The sequence below is a fragment of the Manis pentadactyla genome, chromosome 9 (assembly GCF_030020395.1).
Source record: "Manis pentadactyla isolate mManPen7 chromosome 9, mManPen7.hap1, whole genome shotgun sequence".
In the NCBI taxonomy this organism is placed as follows: Eukaryota; Metazoa; Chordata; class Mammalia; order Pholidota; family Manidae; genus Manis; species Manis pentadactyla.
In genome coordinates, this window is record NC_080027.1 from 59,710,192 (window position 1) to 59,729,639 (window position 19,448).

The following is a 19,448-nucleotide window of genomic DNA, read 5'->3' on the forward strand; positions in this document are numbered from 1 at the left end:
CCATCTGGAGAATGTTGATGTTATAGGCACTCAGCCCAGTTAAAGTCAAACATAAATTGTGTCAGTGGTGTCTGGGCAGACAGCAGTTCAAATCTCATTTCTATTCTCTAAATGTTTGTTATTCTGTTTTGGATCTCTCCTGCACATATGCAGTTTAGGGATTAGACTACTTATACAGGTTTTTCAAATCTCAGTTTAGTTTTTTAAGCCTTTACTTGGTTTAGGTTTTTCCTAAGAGGTTATTCAGGATCCTAAGACTTGAACCAGTGATTCAGATTTTACTTCAGTTCTCAGCCTTTTTTATGTTCGTTTGGATCTAACCCAAGCTGTGGGGTTCAGGGCTTAGGATGAAATTTGTACAGGCTCATACGTAGGACTAGCTCTGTTAGCTCTGTCCTCCCCGTATTTGTCACACATTCTCCATTTTTTTCAGAGTTGAAAATTATTAGTTGCATCTAAATGTAGTTTATTCAATGATTTAAAAGTATACTGATTACACAATAAGGCTAGCTTTATTTAAGAAATGGAAGACTAAAAAATTAAAAATTTTTTGAGAACCTGCTATATAACAAACTTGTGCTGGGTAAGGGGCATAGAAATATGAGTTATTCATAGGCTTTGCTCTTAAATTGCAGTGTGATAGGGCTAGCTATAATATAATCTGGTAAGTATGGTAATAGTATTATATATAATAAGCACATTCATAGAGCAAATACTTATTGTGTAGTATAGGCCAGGCACTGTTCTGACACTGAGATACAGTGGTGAACAAGATAAGCATACAGGAATAAATTTAAGAAAACAGTTGAATTAGTTTATGGAAGAGTATCAGGAAATCAACAGAAAAAAGTTATGTTTTAGAACTATTCTGAGTAACTACATGGTTTTCTAGAACAATCTGTAGCTGAGTACTGCATTACTTTATAATTATATTGGACAAAATAGAAAAAATATTTATAGTATTTCAGGTCTCTACGTATCTAAAGTATAATGAACCTCAAGGTTAAATATTAAGTTGGCTTGGACACAATCCATATTAACCCTACAGATCAATAAAACTTCACATTCTCAACACATGCTGTAGAGTACACAAATTTTAGTGATTTTTCAATAATTAGTATCTGATTTTTAACACTTTATAAGCTTTATTTAATGCCAGTTTTAAAATTAGATTAAAGCTAGTCCTATTAGTAAAAGAAAAGAAGGAATGGTGTCATTTAAATTTTAAACAAAGAGAAATAGAAATTATATATTCATCTGAATATGTTTCATTTCTTTTAGAGACTTTTTGTACTATGATTGTAACTGTGAGTTACTTTGGAGTCTCCTTTGGTTGTTTAAATATAAGTTTTATTTGAAAGCTAATTCTCATTTTTATTTTATTTTCAGAAAAAAATAGAACATTTAAAAATGTAATTGATCTCATCTCAAAAATATTCTTAGTGCTTTGCTTTAAAATGTGATGCATGAGATAGAAGAAATTAAATGAACTGGCTTTGTGGAAAATAGTGTATTTTAATTATTATTGCTGTATAACAAACCACCCCAAAACTTAGTGACTTGAAGTCAGAATCATTTAGATTACTGGTTTACAATTCTGCAATATGTACTGATCTTATTTACTAAAGACTTACCTATGAGTCATTCTGCTGCCCTCCTCTGGAGTCTCTCATGCTGCTGCTGTTGTCTGGAGGCTTGACTAGAGCTGGAGGGTCCAAGATGGCTTAATTCACATGGTGGCAACATCTCAGTGGCAAAGTCTTGACCAGCATAGGGCTTTTTCAACTCACCATCATGGTCATTTTTCCTATAAAGCACATACTGGTTACTTGATTAGCCTTGTTACCCTTATTATTATGTGTTTCTGTGGGGAAAAGCCAAATTATATTACTTTATTTTTACTTAAAACATCTTTTCCAGGAAAAATAGTGACTTGCCATAATTTAAGAGGTGTCTGGGTTTTGAAATGAAACCTTGACTTAAAACCATGTGTTATTTACTGTGTCTTAAAAGACTGAATAATTCATTATGTCATGTAATTAGTTTAATAATTATTTATAGTCCTTTTTTTTTTTTTTTTTACACAGGCAGTTGCTGGTTACTTTGATATATATTTTGAGAAGAATTGCCACTACAGGGTACGTATCATGAGTTGTCTCAGCAAGAATTAATTACGTGAAATACATTGTATTTTATTTTGTGCCCCCAAGGTGTTTGATCATAAGCATTTTGCTGTTGTAAACAGTTGGAGCTTGTATTTGATGTAGTAGATTAATGTACCATGATATTAAAAATCTTGTATTTCATAAGATACTTTTAAACTCTACCAATGCAGGTCGTGTTCTCTACGGGCCCCCAGAGTACCAAAACACACTGGAAACAAACAATATTTCTACTGGAGAAGCCATTTTCAGTTAAAGCAGGTAAGAAAGGGAGGTGGTGGAGAAAAGCCTTATTCATTCTGACATAAACAATATTCATTCATTCTGTGACCCCTTTTTATGTGTCCACTGTATTTGAAGCAATATAACAGATGCTAAGGTACAAATGCATAAATTTTAGATGGCATATTCTTTCCTTAGAAAAGTAATTTTTAAAAAGTAATTTAAAGAAAATTTATTTAGATCTAATTTATGCCAGTTAAAAAATGTATGACATATTATGTATCTTTTGTTTTGAGTGTGACAAAATAATTATAAAAACTTTTCCTTGAACAATTACTAGTATTTACTAAGTTGCAAATATAACTAAAATAAAAAATATTTTCATTTCCTAATGAAAAGTGACTAAGTGACTAAAGAGAAATATCACCAACAGAGGTAAGGTATAAATTAAAGAGAATGTCATTCAGTAGTTATTGTGGTCAAAATATATTTGTCTAGAATGCTGTGACTCTACCTCCTCAGTTCTTAAAAAATCTTGCATAATGTTCAAGATCTGGTCCAGTCCTACATTCCTTTGTTTTATATCTCATTGATCATTTATATAAGCATCTATAGTTCTTATATACCTACAATGCTTAGCTCCAAAAGTTAGAATTTGATGATAGAAACTTTGTTTTTTAATCTAAACTTATTACATAGAAGTCTTCTTATCTCACCTTTACTGAAAGCCTCCTGACTGTGGAAAAGCTGCATGTACAACAAACTTCAGAGAAAAAAATAACTCTACATCACTAGTAACTCAGAGGAAGGCTAATTAAAATTATAAGACACTGTTTCTCATCCTTCATTATGGGAAAAAATTCATAAAATTTAACAGTGTTGAATTCTTGAAATAATGTATCCAAAGGAAACCTTTATACTCTTATGCTGGTAGTCTTAATTGATACAATTTAACAGAATAGTTTGACACCATCAAGTTAAGTATAGATGTATCATCCCTACAACCACATAATTTTTTCCCTAGGCATGTATTTTCCTACACAATATCTCCCACAACCTGTGTACAGGAAGCTTCACAACAGTATGGCTTTAGAAGTGAAAATTGGAAGTAACCTTAATGTCCATCAAAAGACAATAGATAAATATATATGATAGTTGCATACAATAAAATCTCTATAGCAGGTGAAATAAATTATATTTTATCATATAAATTATATGTCTGTCAAAGGAACATTGAGCAAAACAATATACAATTTATGTGAGGTTCTAAACCATGTAAAATAACAACACACACACACACTCTCTCTCTCTCTCTCTCTCTCTCTCTCTCTCTAAAGGTAAGAAGCAGCACCTGGTAATGACAACTGCTTAATTTGGCTTAGTGGTTACCTCTGGTGAAAGAGAGTAGAGATAGGGAAAGCTGCAAAGGGGTTTCATTGTCATATTATCTGAACTATTTCTTCTAAAAATTGAAGACTTGCAGAATGTTAAGATTCAACAAAGCTGAGTGGTAAGTCCTAAGTGGTCATAATGTTATTCTCTATATATTTAAAATATTTCATAAAATTCTAATATAATTTTGGTTTCACTCTTGATGTATGAATTGAATTTAGTAGATGCAAATAAACACTATTTGACTAAAGCAGCATCTTACATTTTTTCACTTTGAGGTTTCAGTGCTATGGCAATAAAACCTACATGGTGTCATTTTCTCTTTAGAAAATTTGAGCACAGCATAACTGAAATTTGGCAAATACAAACTGAATTCTTTCACATCCTCACTGTTTTGTTTTTGTGTAGCTCTAGTATTTGGACTGGTGTATGGAAACTTGAAAATGTTTTCTTCTGTAACCATTTTGTTGTCTTAATGCTAGAATTTTAAAGGCAGTACTAATTCATTTATGTTTTAATCTTAAGGTAGCATTTGAATTTTCCTCTACCTAATAACAACAAAATATTATTTGATATCTAGTGGAATTTTGAAATCCTTTTCTTTACCCAGTAATCCTTAGAGTAATTGATTAAGCTTTTTCAGAATACTGTGAAGGTGTTTGATTCTAATGTTGCCTTGTGCTCCATCTGTGTCCTGTATTTCTTTGACTGCCACTGTGTATCCACTTGTATTTAAATAGTAAGGCCAATACATCACAAACTATTAGAACCACCGAAAACAGCACAACCTGAGGAAAGATTTGAAAGGAAGATTTCAAAGTAAAAAAATGGGATCATTCTCAGCTATGGAAAAATAAGAAAGGATTAGATAAGTGGATAAAATACTTTTTTTCCAACTCTGCTAATTGCCTGATGGTGGTGTTGATGACTAGAAGTCAGAAGTTAGGGGCAGAGTACTGAAGAGGACAAGTTAATCAGAAAAAGAGCTCTAGAAATATACATGGCCATCCCCTTGAGTTTAGGTGAGTATTAAGATGTACATGTGTAAGATGAAAAACCTGAGGTCAGGCAAAGCAGCTGGGGCAGCTGTAAGCCAAACAGTACTCAGAGTTTATACAGAGCTGTAGAGTATTCAAGGCTCATCCAGTTAGAATGGGGAGTTCTTTTGGATCTATTCGGTAGAGATTCCAGAAGGACCATAGCTTAACAGTGGGCATAAACTATCCCTAGGGTAAAGGCTACTCTGCACACTCCTTAACAGAGCTTGAAAACAAGCCTTGAAAGGAAGAGAAGACAAGCCTGCTAATAGCTTTAATGACAACAGAAGGCAACACCAGTACTCAGACACTCAGCAGCATAAAATTCGTGATGGCCAGCTTTCAAACGTCTAATGCAGGAAAACATCGGTTGATAGAAGCAGACCCAGAAATGATGGAATTTGCATGCAAGCATGTTGTAACGTATTATAACTACTTTTATATGAACATAGGAGAATATGAGAAGAAATTTAAAACTGAAATAGAACAATATCTGAAGTGAAATGTCATTTGATAGAATTAATGGCAGAAGAAAAGATCAGTGAATTGTAGTTGCAGCAATAAAATGTACCAAAAATGAAACATAGGGAGAGGAAAAAAGATTTTTTAAATAAATGTATCCACAGTAACCTTGGGAAAATTTGAAGCACTCTAACTTATATGTGATAATAGAAGTCCCTGGAAGTAGCAGGGGCAGAAAATATATTTAAAGAAATAGTAATGGCCCAATTTTCTTACATTTGGTAATAATTGTAACCCAGATTAAAGAAACTCAGTGAATCCCAAGTGGGATCAGCACAAAAAAAACAACACCAAGACATCATAAACAAATTGCTTATACACAGTGATACTAAAAAAATATTAACATTAATCAGAGAAAAAAGAAACATAAAGATACAAAGAAAACTTCAGAATACTCATCAGAAACCATGTAAACCAAACAGTAATCAAGTGACATTTTTTCTGTTGAGAAGTCTGATGATAGCCTGATGGGTTTTCCTTTGTAGGTAACCTTTTTTTTCTCTCTGGCTGCTTGTAATACTTTGTCCTTGTCTTTGATCTTTGCCATTTTAATTATTATGTGTCTTGGTGTTGCCCTCCTTGGATCCCTTGTCATGGGAGTTCTGTGTACCTCTGTGGTCTGAGAGGCCATTTCTTCCCCTAGTTTGGGGAAATTTTCAGCAATTATTTCTTCAAAGACATTTTCTATCCCCTTTTCTCTCTCTACTTCTTCTGGAATGCCTATGATTCTTATATTATTTCTTTTATATTGATCACTCAGCTCTCTTAAAGTTCTTTCATTCCTGGAGATCCTTTTATCTCTCTCTGCATCAGCTTCTCTGCGTTCCTGTTCTCTGTTTTCTAGTCCATTAATGGTCTCTTGCATCTCGTCCATTCTGTTTTGAAGTCCTTCCAGAGCTTGTTTTATTTCTGAATTCTCCTTCCTTAGTTCTTGCATATTTCTCTGCAAGTCCATCAGCATGGTTATGACTTTTGTTTTGAATTCTTTTTCAGGAAGACTGGCTAAATCTATCTCCCCAGATTCCTTCTCAGGGGAAGATGTAGCAGATGCCGAAGCTGTCTGGGTTAGTCTTGTCTGAATCATATTTTTTTGCCTTTTCATGTTGACAGGTGCTATTGACTGTCAGCTGGGAGGGCCAAAATTTTCACTTACTACTGGCCTTTCTTTACTGGGGCAACTGCGACCCCTAGTGGCTTGTGTTGGGTAATTGCGTGTAGAGTGGGTCTTTGTGTCTTGCCTGGCCGGGAGGGAGAAATTTCCCTTTCTGTGGGCGGAATTTGTCTCAGGCTGCTTCTCTGCTTTCGCAGCGCCCGGTGGGGTGATGGATGGGGGGGCTGCTTGACTGTTTGCCTCCGTGAGGGGTCTCAGAGCTGTTGCCCAGGGGGTTAGTGCACCCGGTTTTCCCTGTAATTTCCAGCTGCTGTACTGTGACCTGGGTTGTTTCCGTCAAGCTGTTAAGTCCCTGTCCCTTTAAGACTTTCAAAAAGCCCCCGCTTTTCTTTGTCACAGGGGCATCAGCTTCAGCACCCGCTCTGAGGTCTTACCCCCTGTTCTCCCAGTATCCAGGGCCCCCTGGGCATATACTGTGTCTGCGCTCTGGCCCGGATGGCTGGGGCTGGGTGTTCGGCAGTCCTGGGCTCCGTCTCCCTCCCGCTCTGCCTATTGTTCTCCCGCCGGGAGCTGGGGGGAGGGGCGCCCGGGTCCCGCCGCTCAGGGGCTTGTATCTTACCCCTTTCACCAGTCGCTGGGTTCTCGCTGGTGTAGCTGCAGTCTGGCCACTGTCCTGCGTCTTCTGGTCTCTCTTTTAGGGCTAGTTGTGTTTGTTGTATTTTCAAAAGTATATATGTTTTTGGGAGGAGATTCCCACTGTCCTACTCACGCCGCCATGTTGGCTCCGCCCCCTCAAGTGACATTTTAAATGTGCTAAAAAATATAGAATAAATACATTTCAGAAATGAAGACTAAATAAAAACTTTTCCAGAAGAAAATGTTAAAAGAATTCATTGCCAGCAGTCCAGCAATATAAGATATAATAAAGTTCTTCAAGTGGAAGGAAAATATCACCAAATAGAAACTTGTACCTAAAAAAAAAAAGGAAAATGCCAGAAACAGTAAATGTGTGTGAGTATATAGAAAAGCCTTTATTTTCTCATTTTTCAATTTCTTAAAAGATAATTGACTTTTAAAAAAATGGAGACATAAAATGTATGGCAGTGATAAAGAAATTAATGAGAACATGGAAATATATTGTGAAGTGCTTAAAGTGTACACAAAGGAATTTAATGGTAAACTGTAATAAATTAAGTATGAACATTATAAACCCAGAGCAACAGCTAAAAATTATAAAATCAAACCACAAATATAGCTAAGTAAACAAGTAGTGGATATAAAAAGGAATCCTGAAAGAAATATTCAGTTCAAAAGAAAATCTGAAAATAAACAGATGGACAAAGAGAAAACAAGTGCTATGAGGATAGACATAAATTCAAACATAGTGGTGATTATATTAAATATGAATGGGCTATACTTCCAGCAGTGGAATATTATTCACTGCTAAAAAGAAATGAGCTATCAAGCCATGAAGAGATAGAGAGGAAACTTAAATGCATAATACTAAGTGAAAGAAGCCAATCTGAAAAGGCTGCATACTGTGTGATTCCAACATGACATTCTGGAAACAGCAAAACCGTGCACACAGTGGAAACATCTGTGGTTCCTAGAGGTAGGGGATACAAATAAGTAGAGCACAGAGATTACTCAGGACAGTGAATACAGTCTGTATGACATAATGATGGATATTTGTCCAAACCGATATAATGTGTGTATAGGTAAACTACAGACTTTTGGTGATTATGATATGTCATCAGTGTAGGTTCATCATTGATAAAAAATGTACCCTTCTGATGAGTGATGCTGATAATAGGGGAGACTGTGCATGTGTGGGGGCAGAGGGATATGGGAAAATCTTTGTACATTCTCAATTTTGTTGTAAACCTAAAACTACTCTAAAAAAACAAAGTATTAAAAAAATTAATGAATGGCCTTAACATGCCATTTAAAAGGCAGGAGTAAACTGAATAAAAGCAAGAACTAACTAAATGCTATCTACAGGAAACATTTAAATATAAAAGCACAGTAATTCCAGTTCCATATGAGATGATGTAAGCGCATTCCATCCTCTTTCTCTCACTCAGTGCAGCTTTAAAACCGTAATGCAATGGAAAACCTGTATGAGATCTCTGAAAAGTAAATACTAACAGGTAAATTGGAGAAGACCAGAACTCACAGTACTCCTGAAATGGTGGTAAAGTTATAATTTGTTTCCCTCCAATCCCCCAGCTTGGACACCAGACAGCATGAATCCCCAAAGAGGGTGTCAGTACAGAAATAGCTCCCTCTAATTCTAGCATGAGGAATGGGGAAACAGTCTCTTAATTCTCAGAATGGGGCAAGTCCTGTTTTCCTTTCTATATATTTTCTTCTCTCATACCCCAGTTCCCACATAATCCCACAGTGGTAGCAGGATAACAGTGGCATCAGTGGGACCCACAGACACCTTAAACACTAAAGGATAATAAGTAACTGAGTGGATGTGTTTGAATTAAATTTTTTTTTCTTATTATAAAGTGGAAGACACCCTTGCCATTTATTTTTATTTTTTATTTTTTAAAAATTTTATTACGGTATGATTGATATACACTCTTTTGAAGGTTTCACATGAAAAAGCAATGTGGTTACTACATTTACCCATATTATCAATGCAGTCACTGTCCATCAGTGCTGCAAGATTCCACAGATCCACTGTGTGCCTTCTCTGTGCTACACTGTTCTCCCCGTGATCCCCCATACCATGTGTACTAAACATAATACCCCTCAGTCCCCTTCTCCCTCCCTACCCACCAGCCCTCCCACACCCCTTCCCTTTGGTAACCCCTAGTTCATTCTTGGAATTTCTGAGTCTGCTGCCATTTTGTCCCTTCAGTTTTGCTTCATTGTTATACTCCACAAATGAGGGAAATCATTTGGCATTTGTCTTTCTCCACCTGGCTTATTTCACTGAGCATAATGTCCTCCAGCTCCATCCATGTTGTTGCAAAATGGTAGGATTTTTTCTTTCTTAATGGCCGAATAGTATTCCATTGTGTATATGTACCACATCTTCCTTATCCATTCATCTACTGATAGACACTTAGGCTGCTTCCATATCTTGGCTACTATAAAAAGTGCTGCAATAAACATATGGGTGCATATGTCTTTTTTAATCTGAGAAGTTATATTCTTTGGGTAAATTCCAAGGAGTGTGATTCCCGGGTCAAATGGTATTTCTATTTTGAGTTTTTTGAGGAACCTCCATATTGCTTTCCACAATGGTTGAACTAGCTTACATTCCCACCAGCAGTGTAGGAGGGTTCCCCTTTCTCCTCATCCTTGCCAGCATTTGTTGTTCTTAGTCTTTTCAATGCTGGCCATCCTTACTGGTGTGAGGTGATATGACCTCATTGTGGTTTTAATTTGCATTTCCCTGATGGTTAGCGATGTGGAGCACCTTTTCATGTGTCTGTTGGCCATCTGAATTTCTTCTTTGGAGAACTGTCTCTTCATATCCTCTGCGCATTTGTTAATTGTGTTACTTGCTTTTTTGGGTTTTGAGGTGTGTAAGTTCTTTATATATTTTGGATGTTAACCCCTTGTTGGATATGTCATTTACAAATATATTCTCCCATACTGTAGGATGCCTTTTTGTTGTGTTGATGATGTCTTTTGCTGTACACAAACTTTTTAGTTTGATATAGTCCCATGAGGTCATTTTTGCTTTTGTTTCCCTTTCTCAAGGAGATGTGTTCAGGAAGAAGTTGCTCATGCTTATACTCAGGAGATCTTTGCCTATGTTGTCTTCTAAGAGTTTTATGGTTTCATGACTTACATTCAAATCTTTAATCCATTTCGAGTTTACTTTTGTGTATGGGGTTAAACAGTAATCCAGTTTCATTCTCTTGCATGTAGCTGTCCAGTTTTGCCAACACCAGCTGTGGAAGAGACTGTCATTTCCCCATTGTATGTCCATGGCTCCTTTATCATATATTACTTGACCATATATGGTTGGATTTATATCAGGGCTCTCTAGTCTGTTCCATTGGTCTATGGGCCTGTTCTTGTGGCAGTACCAAATTGTCTTGATTACTGTAACTTTGTATTAGAGCTTGAAGTTGGGGAATATGATGCCCCCAGCTTTATTCTTCCTTCTCAGAATTGCGTTGGCTATTCAAGGTCTTTTGTGGTTCCATATGAATTTTAGGACTATTTTCTCTAGTTCATTGAAGAATGCTGTAAGTAAGCATTTTTATAGGAATTGCATTGAATCTATAGATTGCTTCAGGCAGGATGGTCATTTTGACAATATTAATTCTTTCCATCCATGAGCACGGGATGTGTTTCCATTTATTGGTATCTTCTTTAATTTCTCTCACGAGTGTCTTGTACTTTTCAGAGTATAAGTCTTTCACTTCCTTGGTTAGGTTTATTCCTAGGTATTTTATTCTTTTTGATGCAATTGTGAATGGAATTGTTTTCCTGATTTCTCTCTCTGCTAGTTCATTGTTAGTGTATAGGAATGCCACAGGTTTCTGTGTATTAGTTTTGTATCCTGCAACTTTGCTGAATTTAGATATTAGATCTAGTAGTTTTGGAGTGGATTCTTTAGGGCTTTTTATGTACAATATCATGTCATCTGCAAACAGGGACAGTTTAACTTCTTCCTTGCCAATCTGGATGCCTTTTATTTCTTTGTGTTGTCTGATTGCTGTGGCTAGGACTTCCAGTACTATGTTGAATAGAACTGGGGAGAGTGGGCATCCTTGTCTTGTTCCCAATCTTAAAGGAAAAGCTTTCAGTTTCTCGCTGTTAAGTATGACGTTGGCTGTGCGTTTGTCATATATGGCCTTTATTGTGTTGAGGTACTTGCCCTCTATACCCATTTTGTTGAGAGTTTTTATCATGAATGGATGTTGAATTTTGTCCAACACCTTTTCAGCGTCTATAGAGATGATCATGTAGTTTTTGTCCTTCTTTTTGTTGATGTGGTAAATGATATTGATGAATTTTCTAATGTTGTACCATCCTTGCATCCCTGGCATAAATCCTACTTTATCATGATGGATGATCTTTTCAATGTATTTTTGAATTCGGTTTGCTAATATTTTGTTGAGTATTTTTGCATCTATGTTCATCAGGGATATTGGTCTGTAATGTTCTTTTTTAGTGGAGTCTTTGCCTGGTTTGGTATTAGAGTGATGCTGGCTTCATAGAATGAGTTTGGAAGTATTTCCTCCTCTTCTATTTTTTGGAAAATTTTAAGGAGAATGGGTATTATGTGTTCTCTAAATGTCTGATAAAATTTTTGGGTGAATCCATGTGACCCGGGGATTTGTTCTTGCATAATTTTTTGATTATCAATTCAATTTCGTTGCTGGTAATTGTTCTGTTTAGATTTTCTGTTTCTTCCTTGGTCAGTCTTGGAAGATTGTATTTTTCTAGAAAGTTGTCCATTTCTTCTAAGTTATCCAGTTTGTTAGCATATAGATTTTCATAGTATTCTCTAATAATTCTTTGTATTTCTGTGAAGTCTGTCGTGATTTTTCCTTTCTCATTTCTGATTCTGTTTATGTGTGTAGATTCTCTATTTCTCTTAATAAGTCTGGCCAGGGGTTTATCTATTTTGTTTATTTTCTCAAAGAACCAGCTCTTGGTTTCATTGATTTTTTTCTATTGTTTTATTCTTCACAATTTAATTTATTTCTTCTCTGATCTTTATTATGTTCCTCCTTCTGCTGACTTAGGGCCTCATTTGTTCTTCTTTTTTCAGTTTCAATAATTTTGACTTTAGAGTATTCATTTGGGACTGTTCTTCTTTCTTTAAATAGGGCTGGATTGCTATATACTTTCCTCTTAAAACTGCCTGTGCTGCATCCCATAATATTTGGGCATTGACCTGTTGTTGTCATTTGTCTCCATATCTTGCTTGATCTCTGTTTTAATCCGGTCATTGATCCTTTGATTATTTAGGAGTTTGTTGTTAAGCCTCCATGTGTTTGTGAACCTTTTTGCTTTCTTTGTACAATTTATTTCTAGTTTTATACCTTTGTGATCTGAGAAGTTGGTTGGTAGAATTTCAGTCTTTTTGAATTTACTGAGGCTCTTTTTGTGACCTAGTATGTGGTCTATTCTGGAAAATATCCCATGTGCACTTGAGAAGAATGTGTATCCTGCTGCTTTTGGGTGTAGAGTTCTGTAGATGTCTGTTAGGTCCATCTGTTCTAGTGTGTTGTTCAGTGCCTGTGTGTCCTTAGTTATTTTCTCTCTGGTTGATCTGTCCTTTGGAGTGAGTGGTGTGTTGAAGTCTCCTAAAATGAATGCATTGCATTCTGTTTCCTCCTTTAGTTCTTTTACTATTTGTTTCACATATGTTGCTGCTCCTTTGTTGGGTGCTAGATATTTATAATGGTTATGTCGTGTTGTTGGATTGCCCTCTTTATCGTTATGTAATGTCCTTCTTTATCTCTTGTTGCTTTCTTTGATTTGAGATCTATTTTGTCTCATACAAGTACTGCAACACCTGCCTTTTTCTCCGTATTGTTTGCATGAAGTATCTTTTTCCATCCCTTCACTTTTAGTCTGTGTATGTCTTTGGGTTTGAGGTGAGTCTCTTGTAAGTAGCATATAGATGGGTCTTGCTTATTTATCCATTCTATTACTCTGTGTCTTTTGATTGATGCATTCAGTCAATTTACATTTAGGGTGATTATCTATAGATATGTATTTATTGTCATTGCAGTTTTTGGATTCCTTCTTACCAAAGGTTCAAGGGTAGATTCTTACTATCTAACTGTCCAACTTTAACTCACTTATTATGCCATTATAAACACAGTCTGATTATTCTTTATCTCTCTCCCTTCTTTTTCTTCCTCCTCCACTGTTTATATGTTAGGTGTTTTATTCTGTACTCTTTTGTGTTTCCCTTGACTGCTTTTGTGAGTAGCTGATTTTACTTTTTGCCTTCAGTTAGTATTTGGTTGTCTGCTTTCTTTGATGTGATTTTATTTTCTCTGGTGACATCTACTTAGCCTTAGGAGTGCTTCCGTCTAGAGCATTCCCTTTAAAATATCCTGTAAAGGTGGTTTGTGGGAGGCAGATTCCCTCAATTTTTGCTTATCTGGGAATTGTTTAATCCCTCCTTCAATTTTAAATGATAATCTTGCTGGATACAGTATTCTTGGTTCAAGACCGTTCTGTTTTTTTGCATTAAATTTATCATGCCATTATCTTCTGGCCTGTAAGGTTTCTGTTGAGAAATCTGATGATAGCCTGATGGGTTTTCCTTTGTAGGTGATCTTTTTTCTTTCTCTTGCTGCTTTTAATACCCTGTCCTTGTCTTTGATATTTGCCATTTTAATTATTATATTTCTTGATGTTGTCCTCCTTAGGTCTCTTGTTTTGGAAGATCTTTGGGCTTCCATGGTCTGAGAGACTATTTCCTCCCCCAGCTTGGGGTAGTTTTCAGCAGTTATTTCTTCAAAGACACTTTCTATCCCTTTTCTCTCTCTTCTTCTTCTGGTATCCCTATAATGCAAATATTGTTCCGTTTGGATTGGTCACACAGTTCTCTTAATATTCTTTCATTCCTTGAGATGCTTTCATCTCTGCCTCAGCTTCTCTGTATTCCTGTTCTCTGATTTCTATTCCATTAACAGTTTCTTCCATCTCATCCAGTCTGCTCTTAAATCCTTCCATTGTTTGTTTCTTTTCTGTTATCTTCCTCATGAATTCATCCCTTAACTCTTGCATATTTCTCTGCAGTTCCATCAGCTTTGTTATGACTTTTATTTTGAATTCTTTTTCAGGAAAATTCCTTATATCAGTCTCACCAGGTCCTTTCTCTGGTGTTTGAGTGGTTTTGGACTGGACCAGGTTCTTCTCCCTTTTCGTGGTAATAGAGGTGATTGCCGGCAAGTGGTGCATGTGTCAGCTGGGAGAACAAAGTCCCTTCCTGCTTTCTAGTCGCCTTGCACTTCTCTGCTGCCTGTGCCGGTTAACGCACACAGGGAGCAGTCTCTGAGTTAATCCCCTGAGCTTCCCTGGGTGGGGCGGCCATGGGGATAGCCTATGGCACTGACAGGGGTCACAGGTGAGTGGCGTGTGTTCTCTTGTGAGAAATGCACCCCTTCGTGCTTTCCAGACTTTGCCCTGGCTTCCTCTGCCTATGTCGGGCAGCTGCATGCAGGGAGCATCCTCTGGGTCTGACCCAGTTAACTGTGCACTGGGAGGAGACTCTTTGTGGTTGCTGTGAGCGAGTCTCCTTCCCTGCTGGTCCACAGCAATGGCAGGTCAGCCGGTGTGCTTGCAGTGCCTTTGGGGGGGAATGAATGGCAGGCTACCTATCACCGTGAGGGGTCTCAGAGCTGCGTTGCCAGCCATGGGGTTAGGGCACCTGAAGTTCCTTAAAATTCCCAGCCTGTTGGGCTGAGTGTGCCAGGATGATTTGTCCACCTGTTAAACCCTTGTCCCTTTAAGACTTTTAAAGCACCCACTTTTCCTTTGTCCCAGGGTAGCCGGTTCCGGGGACCTGTTCACATTCTCAGTCTTGGATTTTTCTTCTCTTTTTCTCTAGTATCCAGTACACTGTGTGATGTGTGTCTGTGCTCCTGGTGCAGATTACTAGGGCACGTTATTTAGCAGTCCCATGCTTCCACTCCCTCCCCACTCTGATTCTTTTCCTCCCACCAGTGAGCTGGGGTGAGGGGAGTGCTCGGGTCCCGCCAGGCCATGGCTTTGTATTACTCTTTTCATGAAATGCTGAGTTCTCACAGATGTAGGTATAGCCTGGCTGTTGTATTGTATTGTCTGGTTTCTCTTTTAGGAATAGTTTTATTTGCTGTATTTTCAAGATATATATGGTTTTGGGAGATGATTTCCACCACCCTACTCACGCCACCATCTTGAGCGAGCCCTCTGAACTCTGTTTCTTATGTGTAAAGTGAGGAAAATGTACTAAACCTCATAGAGGTATTTGGTAATCATTAAGTGAAATAAGTCATACAGAGACCTTATGATAGTGTCAGCATGAAATAAGTGTGAAATAAATATTGGCAATTATTACTGTCTAATGATTAACCTGAAGTTCCTATACATTTAATAGCACTCCCTTACTGGAAACTTTTGTCAGGCTGAGGTGAGCATGGCACGTGAAGTAGATTTGTTCTGTTTTCTTAATAATATAGAGGGATAGCTCAGATATAAAAACCAAGGCTAGATATACACATTAACATATACACTTGCACATAAAATCATTGTTGAATTAGGCCAAATGGAATGTACCTTGGACCACATTATTTCTTCCATTACTCTAATTCATTAATTTTGTATTAAACTGTATACGTATAGGCCTTACCTGTATTGCAGGTTGTATAGGATGTATCAGTAATAGAATCTTTGTACTCTGAATAAATATAACTATTAGATCGTTTTGTTATTCGACAACCGTGTTGACATTCATAGTCATCATCCCTTAATGTAGGGACTGGCAGGTTTTTTAAAGAAGATATTGATTCAGTACTTAGGTAACTTTATGTATATTCCTCAGTCATTTTATATGGAGTCTTCTGTGTCCATCCAGATTGTGAAGCTATACCTGATGCTGTGTGGTATGATCTCACTCTTAGTAAAGCAAGGAATAGTGATCAATTATGACTTAGCATTCTCTTTTGTTACTTTTAAATAACTTGGTAAATAAGTGAAAATTTTAAATGGCAAGTTTTTGTAATCAGAAAAACACATAGACATAATTCCATTTTGGAGTAAAATGAAATTTGGAGCATACGAGATAAGTTTTTAGGAAATTAGTCTTTGCCTTTAAACAAATGTGTATTATTTTTTGTGTTCACTGTTTCACCTGTGTAAGTTGTCTTCCATTTACAGTATTAGTACCTTGAAAGCCAACGGCCTTCTCATGTGCCTTTAAAATATAAATTCAGTTTTCCCAACTGTAATTTTCAGTTCCCCAGACTGCCATTCCCTGAAGGGACTCTGCACATGTTAGCTCTCCTTCAGTGCCATTCCATGTACACTCCTTAATTAACCATGACTTTAGTCCTCAAATCATTCATTCATTCTTGGAAAACCTTGTCTTTCACTGCCTTCCAGCCACTCCCAGTCCTCACCTCCAGCACACTTTTGACACATACCTATTGTGTAGTTGTTGTTTAGCTATTCTTTTCACAATCATCATGAACTCTTAAGAGGGTGGGAACCATGTGTTGCTTTTTTGTATGCCAGAACTCACCATACCATAGGGCCTCACATTCAGGAGTCCAATAAAACTGCTCAGCCAACCCTGCATAACCACTGTAGTTTTGCTAATTTTTTCACAAGTATGTGACACCTGTGGTATGTAAGTTAGATCAGCTTTGCTCAAAATTAAAAATAAAATTGCCTTAAAATTGAATCTATTAATTAAAAAATAATTTAAACATTTTAAATTTAGGGAAACATCTCACAACAAAACAAGGAGTATTGTATATACATTGTTACTTTTCTGCTAGACTGTATTCCTTGAATTCTTAAACACACTTTTTGCCTTTTTTCTATAGGTGAAGCCTTGAAAGGAAAGATCACAGTCCACAAGAATAAGAAAGACCCACGTTCTCTCATTGTGACCCTCACATTGAATAATTCAACTCAAACTTATGGTCTCCAGTGAGAAGTCCACAGAAACACAACTAACTTGCTGTTTTTGTTGTGGGGGTAGAGGGAGGAGTTGATGGGAGCACATGGCTGATGGATCCTTTCCTAATGATTCTCAATGCAGAAGAAGCATGGTAGGAATCTGATGTGATTCAGCTAAGGAAGGGAACCCACAGATCCTAGTGATCCACCTACATAATCACCTTCTGGGAAGTCTGGTTGGTGTGCTTGAGCCAAATTCTAGCCCTACATTGAGGTTAGCTATATTGAAAATCATGTATATTGACCTAAAATTGAAAGTCTGTTATTTTTAATAAGTTTCTTAATGTAAATTTTAGACACTAGTTAATTTTTAGTGACTTAGATAATGTTTATTAAACTTGTAACTATACACAAGGTATTACACATTTTATTGCATATCTCCTCTCTGAGGAGGAGGAGGAGTTTTTATTGTATTATTTGCTAGACTATCAGGATAAAATAGATTAAAGAGCAAGGGTAAGGGACTAAAATATGGAAAAGAGGGCATCATACAAGTCATATTTGAAGACAGCTTCATTGGTTATTCTAGTTCTGTAATTCTCATTTGGTAGCTTCTTCCTCCTTTGCAAAGTCATTAGCCATATACTTTTCTAGTTTTGCCCAGAGAATCTAATTTCAATATATTTATCCTAGGTTTCATAAAAGTTTTTAAAGGTTGGAATAAATATGTACTTATTTACTAATATAATACCTTTCTTGAACTAAGTGTATGTGCAAAGTTAAACATGTAACATAATACACTTATATCACTATGCAATTGTGTCATTTACAATTCTTCACTCAGTTTGAAACACGAAAGAGAAAAAGTCAATAAAATGTATATACAACAGCCATTAGCATTATAAAATGATATTCCAACATATTAAGGCCTTTTATAAAATCACAAGCATGTAAAACAAGTCTTACCAAAGGAATCATTTTGAGGAAAACAGGAATTTTAAGGGGAGGTGGGTCATATGCCTCTTTTCAGTTCAACAACTGGTCCTTTTTCAAAACAAAACATACCCAGGACAGCATAGCATAGTGTTGGGACACATGAGCTTCCCCTCAGGAGTCAGTGCCTATGTTCATGCCTTGGCTCCAGCTCTTACTTGCTGTGTGATCTAGGTTATATTCTTCAGCCTCTCCCTCCCTTCATGAATGTGGCAGTTCCCGAGTTAATACATTTCAACTACTTAGATCAGTGCCTGACACACAGAAAACATTCAACAAATGCTATGTGATAGCTTCATTATACAGTCCAAAAAATGTCTGGCATTTACATGAATTAGATTAGTTTGAGAATTGTCAGCGCATTAAGTACTACCCAAGTACATGAACGAGTAGGAAGAGTACAGCAGAAATTGATTTTTAATATAACAAAAACTATATCAAGAAGAACTAGTTTGGTCTTTCTTAGAGAACTGGACATCTAGCAGTGGGAAAATTAACCCCTTCAAATGGTGGCATTTCAGACCTTAGTCTCTCTTTTTTTTAAATTAAGGTATCATTGATATATAATCTTAGAAAGGTTTCACATGAGCAACATTGTGATTTCAGCATTCATCTGTATTATCAAGTACAGGCCCAGCCCATTTGCAGTCACTGTCCATCAGTGTAGTAAGATGCTATAGAGTCATTACTTGTCTTCTCCATGCCATATAGCCTTGCCCGTGACCTACCAAAATTGTGAGTGCTAATTATAATGCCCCTTAATCCCCTTTTCCCTCCCTCCCCACCCACCCTTCTCAACCCTTTTTGGTACCCACTAGTCCCTTCTTGTAGTCTGAGTCTACTACTGTTTTGTTCCTCCAGTTTTGCTTTGTTATACTCCACAAATGAATGAAATCATTGGGTACTTGTCTTTCTCTGCCTGGCTTATTTCATTGAGCATAATACCCTCTAGGTCCATCCATGTTGTTGCTAATGGTAGGATTTGTTTTCATCTTATGGCTGAATAACATTCCACTGTGTGTACCACATCTTCATCAATTCATCTACTGATGGACACATTGCTTCCATATCTTTACTATTGTATATAGTGCTGTGATAAACATAGAGGTGAATATGTCTTTGAATCTGGAATCTTGTTTTCTTTGCGTAAATTCATAGGAGTGGAATTCCTGGGTCAAATGGTATTTCTATTTTAAGTTTTTTGAGGAACCTCCAAATTGCTTTCCACAGCGGTTTAACTAATTCACATTCCCACCAACAGTGTAGGAGGGTTCCCCTTTCTCTACATCCTCACCAGCTTTTGTTGTTTCTTTTGGATGTTGACCATCCTAATTGGTGTGAGGAGATACTGCATTGTGGTTTTAATTTGCATTTCCCTGATAATTAGTGATATGGAGCATC

At 36.8% G+C, this 19,448-nt stretch overlaps 1 protein-coding gene across 6 annotated transcripts in view; it reads left to right on the plus strand.

Moving 5' to 3' along the window:
* The window catches only part of PRMT3 (protein arginine methyltransferase 3), a 144,975-nt gene extending 126,018 nt beyond the window's left edge, over window positions 1-18,957 (plus strand). For 3 of the 6 annotated variants that reach the window (XR_008999258.1, XM_057507474.1, XM_057507473.1), the window contains 3 exons: window positions 2,088-2,138; window positions 2,336-2,423; window positions 16,979-18,957. Coding sequence is in view for 5 of the 6 variants with exons in the window: in XM_057507473.1 (XP_057363456.1) it covers window positions 2,088-2,138; window positions 2,336-2,423; window positions 16,979-17,088 (249 nt within the window). In the remaining variant the exon portion in view is untranslated. Of the gene's footprint in view, window positions 1-2,087; window positions 2,139-2,335; window positions 2,424-8,530; window positions 9,349-16,978 lie in introns of those variants that run through there. The other 3 variants (XM_057507472.1, XM_057507475.1, XM_057507476.1) reach the window with 3 other exon arrangements.
* The last annotated feature ends 491 nt before the right edge of the window (window positions 18,958-19,448 follow it).